We start from the raw sequence: 23098 nt of genomic DNA on the forward strand, positions 1-23098 counted from the left end.
AATCCAGGACTCTTTCAGAACTAGAACTACTAAAACTAACTGACAAATATGATGCACAGAATGAGAAAAGGGAAAGAATTAAGTAAGACTCCTAAATTGCTGGCTTAAGCTACAAGGTGAGAGATGGTACCATTTACTGCAAGGAAGACTTAGGGAGGGAGTAAATTTGAGTGATTTTATTTGTGATATATCAAGAGCCATTTTTCTAGGTAGATTATATTTGATATTATTATCATACATCCAAGAGTACAGAGGAGTCTGTACTCAGCACTTACCACATGGCATTCATAACTATCTACTTCATTGTCTGGCTCTCTGACTAGACTGTGAGGTCTTGATAGCAAGGACTATATTTAGTTTTGCATCTTAGGTCCTAATACAGCACCTGACATGAAGTAGATACTCTGTAAAATTTATTGTATTAATCCATGAATCCTTATTTTTAGTAGAAGGCAATTCACACTATAAGCAAGAAACAAAATGCTATGGGATTGAAAAACATATATCACTACACAAATGATCAAAATAATCAACTAAATAGATAAAGGTAATCAGAAGACAGGGTAAGTATTTTAATTAAGATATTATAGGTTTATTTCCTTTCTTTGGTTAAGAAATAAATGGCTATTTAAAATAGCATAACGAGATACAAAAGTACCCTTATGACATTATCTTAAAAGATATGAGAGATGTTATAACTAGTGTGGCAATAATTGAAAAAGTTTGGAGATACCCTAAAGACCACTTGGTCTGGTGGTTCTCATTCTATGTTCTTTGGAGCCCTACTATTTCTTTCAGGCTTACAGAGCTACAGCAGTGGGTTGGGAGAAGACCCAGCAGGTGGAGTCTGGAGTATCGGATTATAGATGAGACTTCATAAAAACAAAATAAAAGACCAACAACAAAAAACCCCTACACCACTGAAAAAAGAAAACACCCAAATTCTGAAAGTTATGGATAATCTAATCTCATTCTGTAGGTGAAAAAACAGAACCCTTCCTAAGCGTGTCCAATTGGAAATAGGACTAGAAGTAGTTCTATTTCCTATTACTTCCAACTCACAGTGAGGACAAGCTTCCGTTCTAAAAACTATCTAAAAAATCTTTGACATACTTTCACATTTACCAGACATCAATTCTTGGAGTCATAAATTCCATATTTTTAATACAGATGGTTAAGTTGTATCACTTATACTGGACTTTAATATAGTGTAATGAAAAGAATATGAGCTTTGAAGACAACAATTGGGTTTAAGCTCTGTAGGCTACTGTTAAATGAAAGATTATGAGAGTTATTTTAATGGAAGCAGCAAAGGGCATTCTGGTCAACCAACTTTGTTCCTCAAACACTGTTAGGAAGTGAACGTACAAATTACTGCAACATATCCTAATTTTTCTCCTGGGGTTACAGTGGAATTAATTAAATACTAATCAGAAGTAAAGGGCAGAGTAACAGATTTTTAAAAAATCTCTATATTCACATTTGAAGAAAAGCATTGTATTTCTCAAGGCAGGGGGGAAAAAAGCAGAGTCACTACTGAAGGTGGCTTCATATTATGTTTCCATTATTGCTATACTATTTATCTAGCAGGCTAACCTGCAACACAATTTCTTCATTTGCTTTCTTTTTTTCCTGGTGATTTCTTTTTCAATTTTATCATCTAAAAGGCTGGTATTATCAAAGTTGTGTATCCTGAGAGTGAGTAGCAGGATTGAATTTCCTTTTTTCCCATTATTTTTGGTAGAATACACAGAACCTTAGGGGTAATTAAGCAATCAGCACAGATATGTCTTCAAATTCTTACTAGGTTCCCTTAAGGGAAAAGAAGGTGAATTAAAATATTAACCTAAAAAATAGAATCTTCATTGGACTAAAATTTTATCAATAAACAGATGAACTAGAACATACACAAAAAATGAAGGATTTCTAACCAAAAGCTGTTGATGAGCATAAAGGTAAAAACATTAATCTTGTTAAGGTTTTCAGAAATTATAAGGCTAAAAATCAAAATCAGAAACAATATAACAGACAAAAAAAACCCAAAAAACCCAGAACTAAATTTTTACCTGCTGATGTGTAGTTGCTATTTCTGCATTTAGTTACGCATTTCCTAAAACTGATCTACCATATTACAAGCTTGTTCACATAAATTTGATTCCAGAAAAGACCAAACTAATATGAAGAAAAAAAGGTTTATAAATACATTAATTTTTAAAAATATATAATCCTCTTAGTTAATATGCTGATCTCCTGAAGGATTTTCCTGAGGAACAAAGAAGCAATCTGCTTCATTCCATGTCTAAGCCACCTTTAAAACTGTCGCTAACACCTCACAATTTTTCTTTTTTTAAGGGTTTGGGAAAACGCCACTTAAAAATGATTCTTTTATTTGTCTTTCTTCTTTCTAAAATTTATCCTAAATTTTGCCACAGGCAGCCCTGAAGCATACAAAGTGACCAAAGAGCAGCCTGGGGTATGTGGAAGGGAATTTAAAAAATTAAAAAAAAAAAAGAGTACTCTTTATCTTTGTGGCAAAATCTTCATGAACTACTTAAACCAATGTGAATCTCAGCATCTTTCTATAAACCTGCAGGAGTAGCCACATCCTCCTTCTAATACTTTCTTGGGTCCAATCCCAGTGCCATAAACATAAGGCTTTTCTCATCAGGCCTGGCTGACATCAGTGGAAACATTCTGCAATGAATGTGCACATCAGCGAGAAATAAAGCACAGCTGTTTTTTAGGTGGGATCATATGAGAAGGGACGGTAAAATACTGAGCAGTGAAATGGAAGTAGCTCTGTTTTACTTTAATGTAGGGTTTTGAAGACTATACACAGATTATAGGCTGGTTAATGTACATTTGTCAAACTCAGTTCTTGGGCTGCAGGTCGAGAAGTGGATGGTAAGTCAAAAGGCAAGAAAAATCAGCATCCTGTTGTGTTTAATTTGGCTCTATAACTTACTGAGAAGAGGAAAAGCAAGCCAGTTGGCTTCAAAAAATCAGCTTGCTTCTTGTAGCATTTTCATAAATAAAATCATAATTTTGGAAACTAGAGGACAAAGAAAATGTGTATTGGTAGTGAAAAATGAAACCATTTTATCATATGACTCAGTCATTACCTTTTTTCAAATTGGTTTTAAAGACATGCTAAAGCAGCAGCTGAGACAGAAAAGTTTACTAGCAAATAATAATAATTAAATATTTATAAGTGACAGAATAGTTATGTTTTAACAAATAGGTCACTTTCTATCTCAAAACCCAAAAGTAAATGTTCATTATTGTTTGATTAAAGCCAGTGAATTCTGTGAAATGAACAATATAGTGGAGAACTTTTATCATTCCCATATTAATGTTGATAAACATCTGCTCAAATAAATGAATGCTTCCATTTCAACCAAGTCATATAAACTTAATGACACAGGAAGGAGAATGAGCAATCAGCAATGCCCCTCAACTCTACATCCTATCCCCAAAGTACTGATTATAGGTTTTAATGCCTCAACTTGATCCCACTACTATATTGTTAGCTCCTCTGCTTGTGAGACTGGTATTTACTTGTCTTTGCACCATCCTCTTCCACCGATCACAGCCTCCATTAAATTGTCAGGCAATAAATACTTTTCCTGAGAGGAGGATCTTACTATTGACAAGAAGGGACAATATTCTGCTTCAGTACAGGACAGTATTTTTTATTATTTGTAAAAACTGAGCGTAATAAAATTTAATGCCTTTCTCATTTGGCATCTAGTTTGACTTTGTGGCATATTAGGAAGATCAAAATTATGTGTGCCACTCTAAAAAGGATCCTCCCTATGAAGAAGAAAATTTAAAAGTTATTGGTGATCCAGGAAGCATATGTAGCTCAAGTAACTGAGCTCCCACCTACTACATGGGAGGTCCTGGGTTCAGTTCCCAATGCCTCCTAAAGAAGACAAGCAAAACAGCAAGCTGATGTGGCAGGCTGGCGTGATGGGCCAGTCCAGAGAGCTGACACAAGATTACACAACAAGAGACACAAGGAGGAAAACATAATGAGAGACACAAGAACACAGGGAGCAGAGGTGGCTCAAGCAATTACACAACTCCTTCCCACATGGGAGGCCCCAGGTTTAGTTCCCAGTGTAACCTTTGAAAAAAAAAGAAGACCAGCACACAATAGACACAGCAAAAGCAAACAAGAAAGGGGTGGGGGTGGGGAAATAAGTAAATAAAATAAATCTTAAAAAAAAAAAAAGTCACTGGTGATCAAATTTAGAGTTCCCATGAGATTTTTAGTTTCCTAATTCCTTCAGAGTGGCACTCTTAGTACTAATAGAAATAAAATTCAGTGAAAATCTCACCAAACTTCTTTAATAGAAATGGCAGGTGACAGGCACTCACAATGGCTGAATGAACTGAATCACATGCCAAGAGTCAACAACCAGATTAGAATGTGCATACATCAGAACAGTATGAAATATAAGCAAGATTTCATTTTATTGGGAATAAGATGGGGTTCAAGAATGGGCCTACAGCGCGAAGGAGGGAGCAGCCTGCCGAGGAACGGCGCCGCCCACACTTCCCGTGCCGCTGACGACAACAGAAGCGGACAAAGAAACAAGACAACAAGACGCAGCAAAAAGACACAGAAAACAGACAACCGGGGGAGGGGAGGGGAATTAAATAAATAAAAATAAATCTTTAAAAAAAAAAAAAAAAAAAAAAAAAAAGAATGGGCCTAATATTATTGTCCAAAAAAGGTTTTATTAACCTTTCAGTGATTTACAATTCACTTGGCAAACATGAAATCAAAGTTAATAATGATTTTACTTAGAGTGAGCTGACAATAATTTGTTCTAATGAGCTTCAGTAAAATGAACTTTGCATGTGAGCGTTAAATGTTATCTTCCATTTAGTGATCTGCATATTAGTAGAAGGAGGAACTGCAAAAGGAGAAACCAGAGGAAAATATAAACTCATATCGATCTTTAAGCACACAAAATAAAGAAAATCATCTTAACATTTTTTGTAGTGGTGGTTGTTAGGGAGCATCACTTTTCTCATGGAATCCCGGTGTTCACGGACGGCCTTATAAAAGTAGACCGCTGTAAGCCCAAAGGAAAAGCCTCCTTCCTGCTCGCTGTGTCTATTCCTTCTCAGAGCAGGTGAATTTAGTACCACTTTCTAAGCTCTCAAATAACAATTCACCAAAAGTGGGGAGAGACAGTTCCAAAAGTCTCTTCACTTTGTAATTAGAAAAAGATTTAGAGTGGCTTCTTTTAGGCTTTGCCCTTCTCCATTTTTTATTAAATTTTGAAGCTTCTTCAAAAGCAGCTAGCTATGTTAATAATACCTAATAGAGTAAAAGAAGTGAATATACTCAACATATAGGTGAAATATTTTTATTGTTTAGTATTATCATTCTTAAAAGTTTTTCCTGAGGAGCCTCTGATGATCTGGCCTCTGGTTACCTCTCCAGCCCCCTTTCTGTTTGCTGCCACGGAATTCTTCATGTTCCTCAGCCCCTAAAAACCTCGCCTCACACTCATAAGGGTTTGTGTATGGTGTGCGGTAGGGGACTAACTCCATTCTTCTGCCTGTGACTACCCACTTTTCCCAACACCATTTGTTGAAGAGACTGTACTTTCTCCACTGCATTTACTTAGCACCCCACATTTAATTTGTTTAAGTGGCCTTTAAAGTTATCCCCAAGGAGTTCCAGAAGATGCATTTTAAAAGGCACACAGAGAAGTTTAAGAAAAGCACTTGACTTGTGGGATAATTCTATCATCACAAGTTGATACTGAATAGCACCAGGGTCCACACTAAGACTTACGCTGCAAAATACTTCCCTCCCTCCTAACTCCCCACTGCCAAGAATCCTAAACTCTATTAAAGGGAATAAGAGCAAAAACAACTCCAAGGTATAAATTGAAGGGAGATAATCAGAGAAAAAGAGTCCAAGAGTGTCCAGGAGGAGAGGGAATTTCCAATTAGAGAATCAAAGAAAAATTCACCAGGATGGGGGAAATATTTCAAATATTTAGAACATGGGTCACATTTAGGCATTAGAGATAGGAAAAGAGGAATTACTGACAAGCATAAAGGCACAGAGATTTGAAAGCACAGGATGTGTCCCTAAACCGATTCTTGCATTTTTACCAGGGACTTGCCAACATTAAAGGCAAAGTATGATAAGGCTGACATTTGCTCTTGTTCCAGAAAAGATATTCCCAGGCAGAGACTCAATTTCACTGACAGTTTTACTACCTAGAGTTATTAAGATTAACTGAAGCTTTAGTCTGTACTAGGCACTACACTAAAAATATATTCACTGAATATTTAAAATAGCTCTCAACCACTTCTGCCAATACAATTAAACTCACAAATAAAGATTTTAGGAAGAATACAAAAAGACACAACCTACTTGTGACCTGGATAATGCATGTATGTCACTGTCAAAAGAGACAAGTTAATTAGAGGACAAATTCAACTCCAAGGTCAGATAATCTGTTAACTTGACTTAGGATAAAACTGGTCTCTAAAGGATATGCTCTAATGACTTAGCTATATTATTTTATATGATAAGTTTCAATCAAACAGCTATAGATTTCTTCAAGACATGAGAGGCCAATTTAGGACAGAATTTGTTTTGAGGCTTTTTTTTTTTCTTTCAGGGAATTGGGCAGGAGATGACACAAGGTAAGATTTTAAACAAAACCCATGCTTCATAAAAAGGTGAACAGCCTGGACAGATTTATCCTTGAGGGCAAAGTATTCTGAGCTCTAAGAAATGTCAGACTTCAAAATGAGGGTGGGCAAGAGAGTGTGTTTAATTATACAATCACAGAGTGATCGGGCAAGATAAGAAGTTACTGTGCTGGGGTACAATGATTACAGAGCTTCATTAGCTTGTGTTCATGGTTCTAATAATAGTCACCTAATATTACTAACATAGAGTCCTGTGAAAGAAACCCCAAATGTACTCATTATAAGGGCAGGTCCCTTAAGAGTCGTATCAAAATTATCCCTGTAAGATATACAGGGTTTAGTTTGACTGAATGATAATCTCTATATTCTGGATATCTAGGTTTTTAAGTGTTGCCACATCAAGCCAGAAAATTCAAAACAAGCACATATGTCTTTCTGGGTGGAAGTTCTTAGCTAGGAGGGCTCATCAACCAGGGCCTCTTTATTTGAATACATAGATATGTCACATTTCCTGAGAGTCTGATTCGGTAGGTGTGGAGTGGGGCCAAAGAATGTGCTCTTGGAAAATGATTCCCGTGTCATTCTAATACCCACTCCTGGTTAAGAATCAGAGCAAAGATAACCAAAAAACAAAAGAGTATTTTGGAAGAGTTGCTAGATCTAGGATTTAGTGTCTGTTCTGGCACTTACTAGCCATGTATTCTTCAGCAAGTTCATACCATCTCTGAAGATAATTTCCCCAGCTGTCAGACAAGAATAATGGTACCTGCCCTTTGTCAGTCATGGGATCAAAAGAGATATACTGCTATGGAACAAGTTACCATAAGCTCACTGGCTTTAAACAACAAATGCTTACTGGCTCACAGTTTCTGTTGGTGCAGAATCTAGGAGCCTCTTTGCTAGGCTCAGAGTCTTTCACCAGGCAGCAATTAAGGGGATAACCATGGCTGTGGTCTCCTATGAAAGCTTCCCTGGGAAAAGAACTGCTTCCAAGCTCACTCATGGCTCTTGCAATGCCTCAGGTCCTCACAGGCTGTTGACTGGGAACATCGGTTCTTTGCCACCAGGGTCCTTCCAAAGAGCAACTCAGAACAGCAGCTGACTTGTCCCAGAGAGAGTGAATCAGTGAGAGAGCAAGGGAGGGTGAGCAAGATGAAGTAAGAATGTTTTCATAAACTATTCTTGGAAGTGACATCCTGTGATTTTTTCCATAGTCTATCTGTTAGAAGCAGCCCATTAGGTCCAGCCCACACTAAAAGGGCAAGGATTAACATAAGGACATAAATACTTAGGAGGGGCACCTTAGACAATGCCTACCATGAGACACAACATACGAGATGTTCTGAGAAATAAAAGACATGTGTGGAAGCTCTTGGCAAACTGAAGACTTTTATTAAGGTAGAGTTTGATTTATGGAACTCCACATTATGGATAACATTCTGGCAATTTGCCAAGAGTCTCCACTTCCTCGCTTGCCTCAGACAGGCCACACCAAGACGGTGTTTCGCTATTGTTTTAGTCTGACACATCTGTGAACTTGCTAGTCAGAAAGGAAGGACCTTAAGTGAGAGACCTTGTGATCTGTCCAGTAATGCTTCGTGACAATTCACACTCCCACATTTATAGCATGGGGAGCAGTGCTGTATGGCTGAACGGAGCATGGGGAAAAAAACACAAAAAATTTAGGAGCTGGATAACATTGTTTCAAGGATCCCCACCCCCGCCGGCAAAGCTGTCAGCTCCATTTGATAACATGCCCTCATAAAAACTGACATGGTCAGTGTGGCAGTTTCAAAGCACAGCCCCTTTTCTCAGCACCATTTTCCACCAATCCCTGTAGTCACAGATAGCATTTATAAAGCTTCTGTTCTTGAAATTCTTCTACTTTAAACTTTCTAAAAAAAGTGCTCTTCCGGCTCTCCTCAAAGTCTGGACACTCCTTTTCTGTTCTCACCTCTGAACCATCTTCCACGTTTCAAAACAGAAACACTTCTGACCCCCTCTATCAATTCTCATGGTGGGCTGACTCAGGAGCCCACGTTTCTAGCTGCGGCCTAATTCCATCTGATGAGCTCAGGTGTATTACAAGCTCTGTCGATTTGCTCAATCTGATGTCTGAACAGTCACTGAGATGGGAATCTAATGCTTTGCACAAAGCAAGGCCATCAGAAAATGCTTCATATAGAAGAGGTCACAGTAACAAGAATATCAGCTGCACTAGGAAGAAGAAGCCTTACTTTGTCATATTCAGGCTTGAGAACTCTGATTTAAAGCACACACACGTGCTATTTTGTCAGCCTGAAACGCTCTGTCTCCTGGTATGTGCATGTCTTTGCTCCCTCACTAACTGCATTCAATGAACAAGTATCACCTTAAGAGAGAGACCTCCCCAGACCACCGTGTGTAGAACAGCACCTCTCATAGCACCTAGAGTCACACGACACATTATATACATATTTGCTTATTGTTTCTCTTCCCTCATTGGAACGAAGTGCCATGAGAGCAGAGACTTTGTTTCATGTTTCACTGTCTCCTGAAAACATGGAAAATTATCTAGCTCATAGAAAACATGTAATAAATATTTGATGAATAAATGAATAGCTTAATGAGAAAATGAATGATTTAATGAAAATTTTCTCATTTTCCATTTGCAGAAACCCTTTAATGCTATGTGATACAAGAACACTCAAGGCAAAAATATATATATTTTTATCAGTGAGCTATTTTAAATAGTCTGTACATAACAGAGCAAAGTTAGCTTTTTAACAGAAGTTTCTGTGTAAATAGAAATGGGATTAGGTATTCTATTATAGTAGGATATACTGCTGTCCTAGTTTTTTCTTAAGACAAATGACCCACTAACTTTGCTGCCCAACTTTCTATTAGCTTAAAGTGCAAAGCACTCTTCATCAAAACCTTTAAATAAAGTCTCCATCTATGATTCAGTCTATTTTTTTTTCTCTAACATCTTCATTTTCACAGCATCTAGCTCTTTTTTAAATTCCATATAGACATAGTCTTTCACAGAATTCTTGACCTGGGACAGCCTAAAAGGGTTTTCAAACCTTTCTTTCATCCTTGGAATCTATTTTATACACACAATCTTAATGAAAGCAGAGCCAGGCATATAGGGCCTAGAACTGTGTCTCCCCTTGAGCCACACTCCAGGGAGCCTTCACTCCAGCATCCCTGACACATCAGGGGGGATCGATGGGTCTCCCTTGAAAACCACTAGATGCCTAAGCTTGCATGATTAGGCTCCTGGGTGGTCTGGGTCAACTCTTGCATGTCTCCAGCAAGAATGCCTTCTCCTCTGGGGTGAAAGCACTGACTGAGCACACATGGTACACTGCACACAGGCAACATGAGGCATGTGCTGAGGGAACACTAGAAAAGGAGGCCTCTGGTCTCAACTCCTCAACTTCTATAGTTGATCCAGAATCTCCCTCGACGGAATGGTCTTTTCTCTCCTTTCTTCACGTCTCTGGTGCTCCTTGACTTTTCTGCCACCGTATGGATTCTCTCCTGCTCTAGCACCACCGCTCCCCAACCCATCCCCATGAATCGTGAACATCTCCTCAGGTTTAGGCAGGGTCCACCACAGTCGCCACTCTACCTTGATGCACTTCCTCCTCTTGACCCTGCCGTGCACAAGCTGGGGGCTGGAATCCTCCACCTGGGTTCAGTGCTGTCAGCTCTCCTCCCTTCCCTCCACAGATACTCCTTTCAACATCCAACTACTTTCCATATCTCACTAATCACTTTGTTTTCCCCTAGTATGCTCTGACTCCTTTCTCTTCCTCATCATTTACAGCCAAGGCTTATCACCACAGTTTCTCAAGAGCATCCTTCTAATCTGACTTTCTGGAAACTATTGAAATGTAGCCAAGCCAACAGTATTTTTGAGGCAAACAGGACTGTGCCTGTTGGCTCACCACTGCTCAGACACAATGCCTGGTACAGAAACAATGCCTCATAAGCCCTGCTGAATGAAAGAATATTTGAATGGGATAAAAATACATAACGTTTACTGTATCATAAAAACTGCAAGCAAATTACCTAGTAATAGGGCAATGTGTTAGTAAATTTTGGAACACTTACAGAATATTATAGTATAATTAAAATAATATTTTCAAGAATATAGTAATGACTTGGAAATTGCTCCCTATTTAATGTTAAAATGAAAAGGAAGCGGAATACAAAACTATAAATGCATTATGACTCCAACTGTGAAAAGCAAATGCAAAAAAAAAAAAGGGATAACTTTGCTTATCTCTTAGTGGCGATTTTTATTTACCTTCACATTGTTTTTTTTAGATTGTCTGTTTTATTTTTATAAACATTGTTCTGACAATTAATTGCTACCAAGTAAATAACTATGCATATTGATAAGACTTGAAGGACACATACAAATTACAAGAGTTATTTGTTCAGAAGGAGGAGGGAAGAGAAATTCTAACCTATCTTTTCCCAACTTTTGCCTTCCCAAATTAACTTATATATTGTTGCTTAATATTTTCAATAATTTAGATATATATATTAAATTGATTCATATGATCCTTATTAAATGAATAAAGATCACTCTCTTTCCTTCTCCAACCAAACATGTATTTCTTAGTTCTCTACTTCATGACACCATTCTAGATTAATTTTGCTAAAATGCCTTTTTTTAAATGTATTTTATTTATTCCCCCCACCCCCACACCTGTTTTGCACTTGCTGTCTACTCTCTGTTTCTTGTCTATTGTGCACTCGTGTTCTTTTTTTTTTAAGGAGGCACAGGGAACTGAACCCGGGGAATAAATAAATGATAGAAATCTTTAAAAATAAATAAATGTTTTTTTAAAAAGCACTTACAAATGCACATTTAAATTCTGAATGATATATGTGTGTATATATATATAACACATACTGATGAAAAGGGACATTTTAACAATTGTTTAAAGTAAATGTACAACAGTTTAACAAGCAACTGGTGGATGAATATCCATTTCAAGCCAGAAGACCCACGAGACTGGGAAAGTAGAGACTTTCAGGGTCACCAGCATCAAAGTCAGGGAGAACAAGAATATACCAAAAGACCGAATCACGCCAGCCTCTCTCGTGACTGCCGTACATGGTTCTTGAGCCTCACAAACCCATCTGCCAAAGCATCTGCCAAAGGTTTCAGACAGCTGTGCAAGCATTCTCTGCCTTTTGTTCAGTTGTTTTGAAGAGGGTCATATTCCCATGGTAAAATCAAGAGATTGCTTTTTTAATTCAGAAGAATGTAATTAGAATACAATTTTTTATTAGTTCTGATTTTGTCACTCTGAAAACACATTCACTTCAATGAATACATCTACTGCTCATAATGAAGGTGAATAGAGTCCATCATGCCACATTAAAAAATGGGTAATGCTGAAGAAATGAAAATAAATCACTCTCTCAACCTACAAGCAGAGTTGCTGGCTTAGAGAATTAGGTGGTCAATCACCTGGCATTTCAAACGTCTATAAAGTAATTTCTCAAAATTCCATCACTCTTTTCCTTTCTTGCAAATGAGCATCACAATTCCAAGGAAATGATTTAATGATGAATCTCAGAAAGTAGCACAGATAGTTCACCTTGTATATATCAACACAGTTATGTTTCCAAAATGAACTCACTAAATCTGTTAAAAATGTGGACTGCTCCCTTTCACCAAAGGAAGGAAAAAGAAAAACAGATAAGAAAACCTTCAAAAGAAAAATGGAGGGGCTTTTATGGACTGATCTTTGTTTCCTTTTACATTTGTTTCAAGACTCAGTGTGTGGGAGTTAATTATAGTGGTTATCTTGGGTGATAAGCTATTAATTTTGTGCTTCAGAGTTCTTAAACACCTTTTCTGAGCACAGTTCACATATGAATGAATGGACTCAATCCCTTTATTAATTAAAACACATGTAAAAAAAGCAAATTATCCCATGTTTCATGACTTTCAAAGTTGATAATCTCCTTGGTAATGCTTTACCAGAAGCTGGATACACAACTGCTGCTTTGGTAAGGAATCTCTGGCTGTTTATGTTCCAAGCCTTTTAAAGTGGATATAAGCAGACTTTCATAGTCATTCCTCTTCGGGCCAGACGTAAAAGGTCACTGAGGGAAAGCATTTTTTCCCAGTGATTCAACCCTATTAGGTTTGTACATTTTCCTTTTCCAGTGATCACACAACTCCTGAGAGTCTACTTGCTTAATGTGAAACATCGTTAGCATTTGAAAATTTAAACAATTCAGTGGAGAAAATAAAATATTTAAGATAATAACATTTACAGTCAAAAGAAGTTTGTAGATTTCTCATTTTTGGTCATGTCTAATTCCTTGGGGCAAACACATAACATAATTTATTCTTAGGCAGCAATTTTATATAGATGATAATCTTTATCTCCCAGGATCTTTTTACTTGTAAAAAGCATTTCACATGTAAAATAACTACAGTAAATGAGTTATTACTACCAATCATGATTATCTGCATTTAACATTCTCTGTGCTCTAACAAGAGCAAATAGTAGTTTAGTGTATTGATAATACCATGGGAAATTTACAATGATTTATTTCTCTGACTTATTAAAAGCCTAGTCATAACTCAAAGGCCCCTGTATACTCATAAAATTAGAAAATGATTGTCATAAATTAAGAAATAAGAGCAAAATCTCCATAGAGGAAGCTATCCAACAGGGTATAGCAATAGGAAATTACTTGAATTACAAAAATAATATTTAAAATGAAAACTTCAACATATTTTGTCAATAATCTATGCTTTTAAAAAATTCTCATTTCTTGGTTTTATTGCTATAAAATTATATTTATATAATCGTTTTTCTTTTAAATCGTGCTAAAATAATATATTTCCTTTGGAAGTTTGCATATTTTAAATATAGTAATTTAATGTTTTAGCATAAAAACCAGTAATGTCAGCAGGTATCAGAAAATGAAAATCTAAATGGAATTTTAAGTTTAGGAAATTACTTTCAGAATATATTTTAGTATTATTATTAAACTTGAGCTTTCCATAAATTTGAAAAATACTTTGAGATCTGTTATATCATAAAAATCCATATGATGCAAACTATAGCCCGTTAAAATTTCCTCTCCTACTATTTTTAAATGTCACATATACGGAAAAGTTTATTCTACTTTTAAGAAAACAATTCTAAAAATTACATGAAATAATTGACTGAAAATACAGTCTTGAGTAGAAAAAAGAAAATAAAATATATTAATAAAATGATATCTTTTATGCTAAGGGGGAAAACTTATGAATAATTTATTCATGGATGGAAAAACTCAATTTCATATTATTTTTTCCTAATATAATTGATAAATGAATATACCCATTAAAATCAATTAAAGATTATCTTGGGAAGAGAGGGATGGAAATGTTTCAATAGTTTAGATGAAGGGATGAATGTGCAAGGATAGTGAATGTGTCTGAAAATTAAATTTTATAGCATTACGGATTTTAAATTCTAATAATAACTCTTAACTAATAGGACAACAGTGCAAAAGTTCCTGGTAATACTTTATAATAGTGAAAAGCTGTAAACAGATGATCAATACAGGGCTGGGTAAACAAACAATATCTCATCCATACAGTGAAACTCTTCCCTCTCATGGTAATGGGTTTCTGGATTTTTTTTTTTTTTAAAGAAAGGTGTTAACTACATAAGGTTAAGTAAAAACAAAGCAAGTTACAAAACAGCATACAAAATAAGATTCCGTTTTTTTAAACATATATTGAAAAAAAATCTATGGAGGATATATACTAAAATACTAAATGTGGTTTACTCTGGCTTATAGGACAAAGGGTGGTTTTCAGGTTTTATACTTTTTTGGCATTGTAGGAATTTTCCACAATAAGGATATATTATTTTTCTATTCATCAATTATTTTAACATTTGTGAGTGGAAATTTACGGAAAACAAAGTAAAATTGAAAAGAAGTGGATACAGCCAGCTTTTTGGAGAAGAAAGCAATAGGACCAATTTTTGAGGAAGGTTTCTAAAATATGAGGGACTTTGATGTTTGTCCATCTGATAAGAGCAGGGACATATTGGGTTAGAGGATAGTCTATAGAGGAGTCATGGTTTCTTGGTTTCCAGTGTTCTTTTCTTATCATTTTATGGCTCACATCAAAGTGAAAACTCACTAGTGAGAGAGTCTCAGTTTCTATCAGTATACCCTACTGTGGTCCTTATACTTAATATACTTTAATGCAGCTGTTGCATAATGGAAATGAATGATAGATCAATAAGTATATCTCTTGATATGGGCATACCAACATCTACCGCAGTGATTTCATATAGGAATTTTATTAAAGAAGGGAAAAAATGGCAACGTGCTTAGTTGCTACAATGTACATAAGTTTGAACCCTTTTAATAAATACCATTTTCGTCTAGCTCTAATTATGTTTTAAATAATAGTTTATATGAATATTAGCTAATACTTCCATAGAATAAAAATAGTCTGTAAAAAGGTGATACTAAAAGTGACTACAACTTAGATTTTAGGAGTGTTTATTTTGTGTATTAAGTCAATCATTCCTCAAAATAAACTAAGAGGTAGATGCTAGTATGACTTCCAAAGGAAAAACAAAGGCACAGAGAGCTAAATCCCTTGTCTAAGGTCACACAGCTAAAAAGTGACAGAGTAGGGTATAAAACCCAGACAATCAGACTCCAGATCACTTTTTAAAAACATTAAATAATCTTTTAATTTTAGATCACATTTAGATACAGAAAAGTTGCAAAAACAGTACAGAGAGCTCCTGTATACCCCTTACCCAATTTCCACTGAGGTCAACATCTTGAATGACTATGGTGCCTCTGCCACAGCTAAGGTACCAGGACTGGCACAGTACTATGAAATAAACTCCACACTTCACTCAGAGGGCACTGGTTTTTCCCTAATGTGCTTTCTCTGTTGCAGGATCCCATCCAGGGTGCCACAATACGTTTAGTCATAATGACTCCCTACACTCTTCTGGGCGGTAACAGTTTCCCAGACTTCCCTTGTTTTTAATGACCTTGAGAGTTTTGAGAGGTACCATTCAGGTATTCTGTAGAATGTCCTTCAGTTTGGGTTTGAGTGATGTGTTTATCATGATTGGACTGCAGATATGGTTTGGGAGGAAGACCATTATTGGTGAATTGTTATTCTCATCACATCATAACAAGAACAAATTTCAATCAACATGACTTATCATTGATGATGTCAAGCTTGATCACCTGGCCAGTGTTGGCCAAGTTTCTCCATTCTAAAGTTTCTATCCCCCGCACATGCACCCTTTCCATACTCAAGGTTTTGAAAGAAAGTTATCATGTGCAGCCCACACTCAAGTGCAGGGGGTGGGAGAGTTAATCTCTACCTATTTGAAGGGGGGAAATCTAGGTAAATTATTTGGAATTATTCTGTCAGAACCCTCATTTTTAGCCCATCACTCTATATTGCCACTCACATTCTACCCTTTCTTATCATTTTGACATGTTATTTGTGTCTGATAGTTTACAAGAGCCTTTTTTTTTTTTTTGGAGGTACCAGGGATTGAACCTGGGACCTCATACATGGGAAGCAAGTACTCAACCACTGAGCTACAATCACTCCCCTGTGTCTGATAGTTTAAAACCATAATTCTTAACTAAGATCCTACTTTTTTAAAGGTTCAAAATCAATTGGAACTAAGTGGGTGTAACAGTTTGACATAGTTACGAATTCCAAAAATAGATGTAGGATAATGTTTGTAAACTGTACCTGGGTGTGATTAAATTATGATTAGGGCTTTGACTGGGCCATAGTCAGTAAGGTGTTGAGTCCCATTTGGAGGGTGGGGACTCACAGATAAAAGGCATGACAAAGGATAGAGTGGAGGATTTTAATGTTGGAGTTCTGATGATGGAATGTGATGCTGGGGTCTTAAGCTAAAACCCCAGGAAGTAAATGCACAAAGGAAAAAGAAGCAAGCCCCGGGAAGAGAGGAACTCTGAGCCTGGAGAGAAGCAAGTCTTGGGAAGAGAGGAACTGAGGAAGCCTGAACCCTGGGCAGATGTCAGCAGCCATCTTGCACCAACATGCGGAAAAACACTTTGGTGAGGGAAGTAACCTATGCTTTATGGCCTGGTATGTGTAAGCTCCTACCCCAAATAAATACCCTTTATAAAGGCTAACAGATTTCTGATATTTTGCATTAGCACCCCTTTGGCTGACTAATACAGTGGGACAACTAATAAATTTGTCTTAAATTATTTTCTACTGACCACTGTGTAATTTGTCACTGACTAATTAGAAACCAGTTCTTCTCAAAGCACTATTTAGAAAATTTACCAGAAATATTCGTTCAAGTTGATCCTGAATGTCTTTCATTCCTGGAAAAGCAGCAACCCCTTGGATCATTTCAACAAAGATGCAGCCAACTCCCCTAAAGAAAGAAGAAAGGATTATTACAACAACTTCAAAACATTCTGCTTAGAAATATTTAATCTGGGATTAGGACATCTACTCCTAAAAGGAGAAGCAATGAATAAATAATATTGTTCATGAGGTAACAAGTGCTGTGCCACGTATACCTAGACATATAAACCCTCCTGCAACTTTTCTTTCTCCCTTCTATGTACCTGAATAGATGCAGCCATACCAAGCTCTGCTGACACTGGAACCCCATAAAAAATAACCCTCAGTGACTCCATCTTACTTACACGACACAATAAAAAAAACTCTAGCCTGATATAGAAAACCTCCACAGCCTTGTCCTAACTAACACACCTTTTCAACTGTATTTCATGAACTCATAATGTATTATTGTATGCTCTGCCTGTCCAGTGGCTCATCATACCCTCTTTGCATCAAAATCATCTGGGGAACTTTTAAAGTGTACAAATGCTCTGACCACAACCCCCAGAGATTCTGTTTCAGTCAGTGTAGGTAGAAGCCCAGGCACTGAGGCTAAGCTGTTCATGTAATTCTACTGAGCAGCTCTTTGAAGATCACTGAGCCAGACTCATCTACTCATGTGCCAAGCATATGCTTGTGCAGTGTAGCCCAAATTATTCTACTACCTAAAATACCCTCTTGCTTTGTCTATTTGCTCTTGATAACTAAATCCAGCCCAACCTCGAAGATCCAATTTAAATGTCATCTCCTCTGTAAAGCCTTCCACGAACATTCCAGCAGACAAGATAGCTCTCATTTATAAGCTTAATTATGAAGGCTTTACCCTATATATCAGCCACCTACCATACTCGACTTTCTCTTTCGGCTTAACTTGCCATGCTTACAATTCCTAACAAGGCAGTCCAGGATATCAGAGGACCCTTACCTCCCAGACCACAGCAACCTGTACTTAACCCAACAGGAATAACCAATCCATAGTCTGGGCAGAGAACCAATTAGATTCCTCTCCTGGGACTTTGAAAAAAAGTCATATAGTAGTGGGATGGAGAGAAACTGGCACATGAAAATAGATCATAAGAAAATTAATGGTAGAGAACTAGCATGAATGGCTACACATTCCTGCAGCTGACATCTTCTGAACTGGCCTGGTTCCTGTCTTCCAGAGACTTGGATGTTCAGATAATCCAGTGTTTTTCTTAGAGATCTATATTCTGACAATCATCAGATTTAAAAAAAAATTACCTTAGTGGGTTAATGCTGTAATAATCCTAATAAAATCACGAACACATCAGGGCAGTTCTTCAATTGCTACCCTCATATTAATTAATTTAGGTTGGGCAAATCCTTGTGTCTATAACTGATTTCAGAAGCCAAGAGGTAACGACAAGAGGCCTACTTTTTTAAAAAAAAATTTATTTATTTCCCTCCCCCTCCCCCCTCCCCCCTCCCCCCCCACCCCGGTTGTCTGTTCTCTGTGTCCATTTGCTGCGTCTTCTTTGCCCAGCAGCACAGGAATCTTGTGTTTCTTTTTGTTGTGTCATCTCTCCGTGTGGGCAGCGCCATTCTTAGGCAGGCTGCACTTTCTTTGGTGCTGGGCGGCTCTCCTTATGGGACGCACTCCTTGTGCGTGGGGCTTCCCTACGCGGGGGGACACCCCTGCGTGGCAGGGCACTCCTTGGGCGCATCAGCACTGCGCATGGGCCAGCTCCACATGGGTCAAGAAGGCTCTGGGTTTGAACCGTGGACCTCCCATGTGGTAGATGGACGCCCTCTCCATTGGGCCAAGTCTGCTTCCCAAGAGGCCTACTTGGGAAACATATGCTTTTTTATATCATAAAAAGTTTCATTTAAGTAGAAAAAACTAATTTCCATGCAGTATTCGAGACAAATGTGTTTAAATGCAAGTTGTTTTCCTTTTAGATTTGAGAGACAATGTAGGTATTAAGAGAATTATTTTATTAGCATATTAAAATGTAATTACATGCTTATAAATACCAGGGCATCAGATAACTGGGTTAAGTCTATTTTGAATTCCAATTTGCTGGTTTTCCAACATTTTCTGCCAAGAATTCTTTTATAAGATAACTGATCTATATTTCTATTCTTTTTTTAAAAAAAGATTTATTTATTTATTTAATTTATTTCTCTCCCCTTCCCCCTTCCACCCCAGTTGTCTGTTCTCTGTGTCTATTTGCTGTGTCTTCTTCTTTGTCCACTTCTGTTGTTGTCAGCGGCACGGGATTCTGTGTTTCTTTTTGTTGCGTCATCTTGTGTCAGCTCTCCGTGTGTGCAGCGTCATTCCTGGGCAGGCTGCACTTTCTTTCGCACTGAGTGGCTCTCCTTACAGGGCACACTCCTTGTGTGTGGGGCTCCCCTATGCAGGGGACACCCCTGCGTGACACGGCACTCCTTGCGCGCATCAGCACTGCGCATGGGCCAGCTCCACCGGGTCAGGGAGGCCCGGGGTTTGAACGTGGACCTCCCATGTGGCAGACGGACGCCCTAGCCACTGGGCCAAGTCCGCCGCTTCTACTGTCTTTAATTTAAGTTTACTTAAAATATCCTGGATCCTGAATAACTGTCTAAATCTTACTTTTTAAAAATTTATTTATTTTTACATTCAGAACATTCTCTCCATTCTCTACCTCTGGCCTCAGTCTTTCCTGCAATGAGCTGTAACTCTGAGTGTGAAGACACAAGCAGAAGCCACAGCCACCCCACCCTCCCCCACCCTGGCACACAGCTAACCTGGCTGATGAGGCAACCGTCACCCTCTCAGAGCTACACATAGCTATCCTCTTAACCACTACTTTTGTTTGGTCTTTTATACATTATGTCCATTACATGATACTTTGAACCATTAAAAGATAAATCTAGGCTTCCACTTTACTCAGTTAGAATGAGATGATAAAGCACCTCTATAGGCTCTCATCTGCTTAGCTGGCTAAAGGACATGAGCTTTTATTTCTAATGGATGCTTCTATGACATCATCTTTTCAAAGATGCTCAAGTGTGTACTAATGAAGCTGAAAGACTTTTACTTAAAAAATAAAAACTTATTTAAAAAGACATAAATCTCAAGAAAATGAAGTAGAAATATAAAACATATACATATATTATCATAGTAGAATACAAGATTACTGGAGCTGCCTTATTGCCAAATAGCAACTAAAGCCCTTCAAAACTTAACATGAAGTGAATGGTTGCCTTTCCCTCCCCCTTTGTTCCTTTGCTTTTTGCCCTCCATTAGCCCCATGCTTCCTTCTCTTAATGGATTAAGCTTTCTGCCCTCAGTGGTTAACTGAGAAAGAATTCATCCACTTAGGCAGTGTACTAACAGTGTATAATCTTATTTAAGAAATGCCTCCTTTAGTCTGATGCTTTGTTAGGGAATTTTAATGATAATGTGAATTGTCATACACTTAATCTAAATTTTTCAAGACTAAGAACTGGTTATAAAAGTTTATGATTAAAGGTGTCATAAGATGTAGTGTATTCAAATTCTCATTTTAGGATTAGTTACCCACTGGCTTTCACACAACTTTCAATATCACCAAACTCAAAATCTCCAAATTTAATTCATACTGTAGATGTGCAAATGACTTTATCACAACTAAAAGCAACATTTTAAGCAGATTTAATAATTATTTGTCAATATGAGAAGAAAGGCAGTTTTTGAAGCCTAAAGCTCAACCTATTTGGGAGCTCATTATGAAAACCAATACAAAACTATGAGCAAAAATTGGGTACAATTTAAATGAGAAAATAAATCAAATCAGAAAAAAATTTACAAGCTAACAAATACGACAAATAATATAAAACTCAGAAAATAAAATATATTTGTTATTAGTTGTCTGGCACATCTCTCTAACACTTTAAACAATTTTGGATGAAAACTCTTTAATGACCTCTTTATATGACAACAATTCTATAATGCCATTTTCTATAAAGAGACTAAAAAAGATCATTTAGGGTGGCGGACTTGGCCCAGTGGTTAGGGCGTCGTCTACCACATGGGAGGTCTACAGTTCAAACCCCTGGCCTCCTTGACCCGTGTGGAGCTGGCCCATGTGCAGGGCTGATGCACGCAAGGAGTGCCGTGCCACGCAGGGGTGTCCCTTGTGTAGGGGAGCCCCACGCGCAAAAGTGCTCCCTGTAAGGAGAGCCGCCCAGTCCGAAAGAAAGTGCAGCCTGCCCAGGAATGGCGCCGCACACACGGAGAGCTGACACGACAAGATGACGCAACGAAAAGGAAACACAGATTCCTGTGCTTCTGACAACAGAAGCGGACAAAGATGCAGCAAATGGACACAGAGAACAGACAACCAGGGTGGGGGGGAAGGGGAGAGAAATAAATAAATAAATCTTTTTTTAAAAAATGGTCATTTAAATTTCTCCCTAGGATTTGCTTGTTCTTAATTTCTGATAGTTTAAAAAAGTTTCATTGTCAGTATCATCATTGGTCATGACATGTAAACTTTTAGGGTGGTTGTCAATTTGGGGAAAACTCTACTGAAGTTTCTTTGAAGTAGGCTTGTATGATATAAACACAATGATTCTAATACATTCTTTTTTACCCAATTCCCATGACAAGACATCAATGGAGGATGGAAAGGAGATGCCTTGCTCGGTGTGGAGGGCAAGGGAGGACATGTACACCTGGAATCTTAAAAGGCTAGAAAAGTTGAGATTGGTGGATTACATTATGTTGCTGGGGGTGAGAATGGTACATTTCAAGTAGAGAAAACAGGATCTAGTAAGTGAGGAAACTTGAGAGAGCCAAGTGCCATTGTTGAGGTTTGTGCAGAAAATTGAAGAAAAGGTTAAAAAGACAGCAGTCCCTATTCCATGCAAAGAAGTTCATGTTTTACCCGTTGGTTAGAAGTTTGTGATCTTTCTCAGCATTCCATTACTCATGACAGATGATGGTCACCAGCTGAACAAACTCCCCAGGGAACCCAGTTTACAGGATGATTCGAAGATAAAACAGCTTTCAGAACAGAAGCAATTACAAGCACTAATTGTAGAGTCACCTTTTTCTTTATGCTGCACACTCACAGCAGCATAATGACATGCAAACGATTGAGACTAACAGTAGTCCATGCTCTTCCTTTGCTCATGATGCATGTACAGGGGTCCACAAAATATGGTCCATGGGCCAAATCTGGCTGGCCCACTGCCAGTTTTTGTCTGGCATATGAGTTATGAATGGCTTTTCCATTTTTTTAATGATTGGGGGGGGGGGAATTAAAAGAAGAATATTTTGTGACACACAACATTAAACAAAATCCAAACTTCAGTGTGCTTAAATGAGGTTTTATCAGAACACACTCACGTTCATTCATTTATGCAGTCTATGACTGCTTTTTTGTTGCAATAGCAGAGTCAAGTAGCTGCTCCAGAGACCATATTGCTTGCAAAATCTAAAATATTTACTTTTGGGGCCTTCAGAAAAAGTTTGACAACCCTGACCAATGTTATGGTCCACTTTCATAATAACACCTAATTGTAAATAGAAGAAATCATTCACATTAGTTATGAAGAAAAAAGAAAAGAAAACGATATAGCTTTATTACTTGGAAATAATTATGAATAGAAATGGCTTCCCAAATAAAAGCTGGTTTTTCACTATTTTCCGCAGGCAGATTTCCTATGATAAGATATGCATTTGGTTCAGTAGAAATAGCTTATTAGATTGGACAAGCAGAAAATATATATTTTTAATGTTTAATTTTTTAAAATTAATAGATCACAAGGAATGTTACATTAAAAAACCCATAAGAGGTTCCCATATAACCCACTCCCCACCACATCATGCTTATACATTGTATTTTTTTGAAGATATATACATCACACAAAAAATGTTACACTAAAAAATGTAAGAGGTTCCTGTAAACCCTCCACCTCCAACCCCACTCCTCCCTCACCAACAACCTCCCTCATCATTGCAGCACCCTCATCGCACTCAGTGAACACATTTTGGGGCACTGCTGCACTACA

The 23098-nt window shown here is 37.5% G+C and overlaps 1 protein-coding gene across 6 annotated transcripts in view; it reads right to left on the minus strand.

Annotated features, from left to right (window-relative positions):
* CDK14 (cyclin dependent kinase 14) overlaps positions 1-23098 on the minus strand; it is a 605606-nt gene that overhangs the window by 188601 nt on the left and 393907 nt on the right. For all 6 annotated transcript variants that reach the window (XM_004457637.4, XM_058297008.2, XM_071215175.1 and 3 more), the window contains one exon: positions 17033-17126. In XM_004457637.4, the coding sequence (XP_004457694.2) occupies positions 17033-17126 (94 nt within the window). The remainder of the gene's footprint in view (positions 1-17032; positions 17127-23098) is intronic.

This window comes from Dasypus novemcinctus, chromosome 5 (genome assembly GCF_030445035.2).
Source record: "Dasypus novemcinctus isolate mDasNov1 chromosome 5, mDasNov1.1.hap2, whole genome shotgun sequence".
NCBI lineage: Eukaryota > Metazoa > Chordata > Mammalia > Cingulata > Dasypodidae > Dasypus > Dasypus novemcinctus.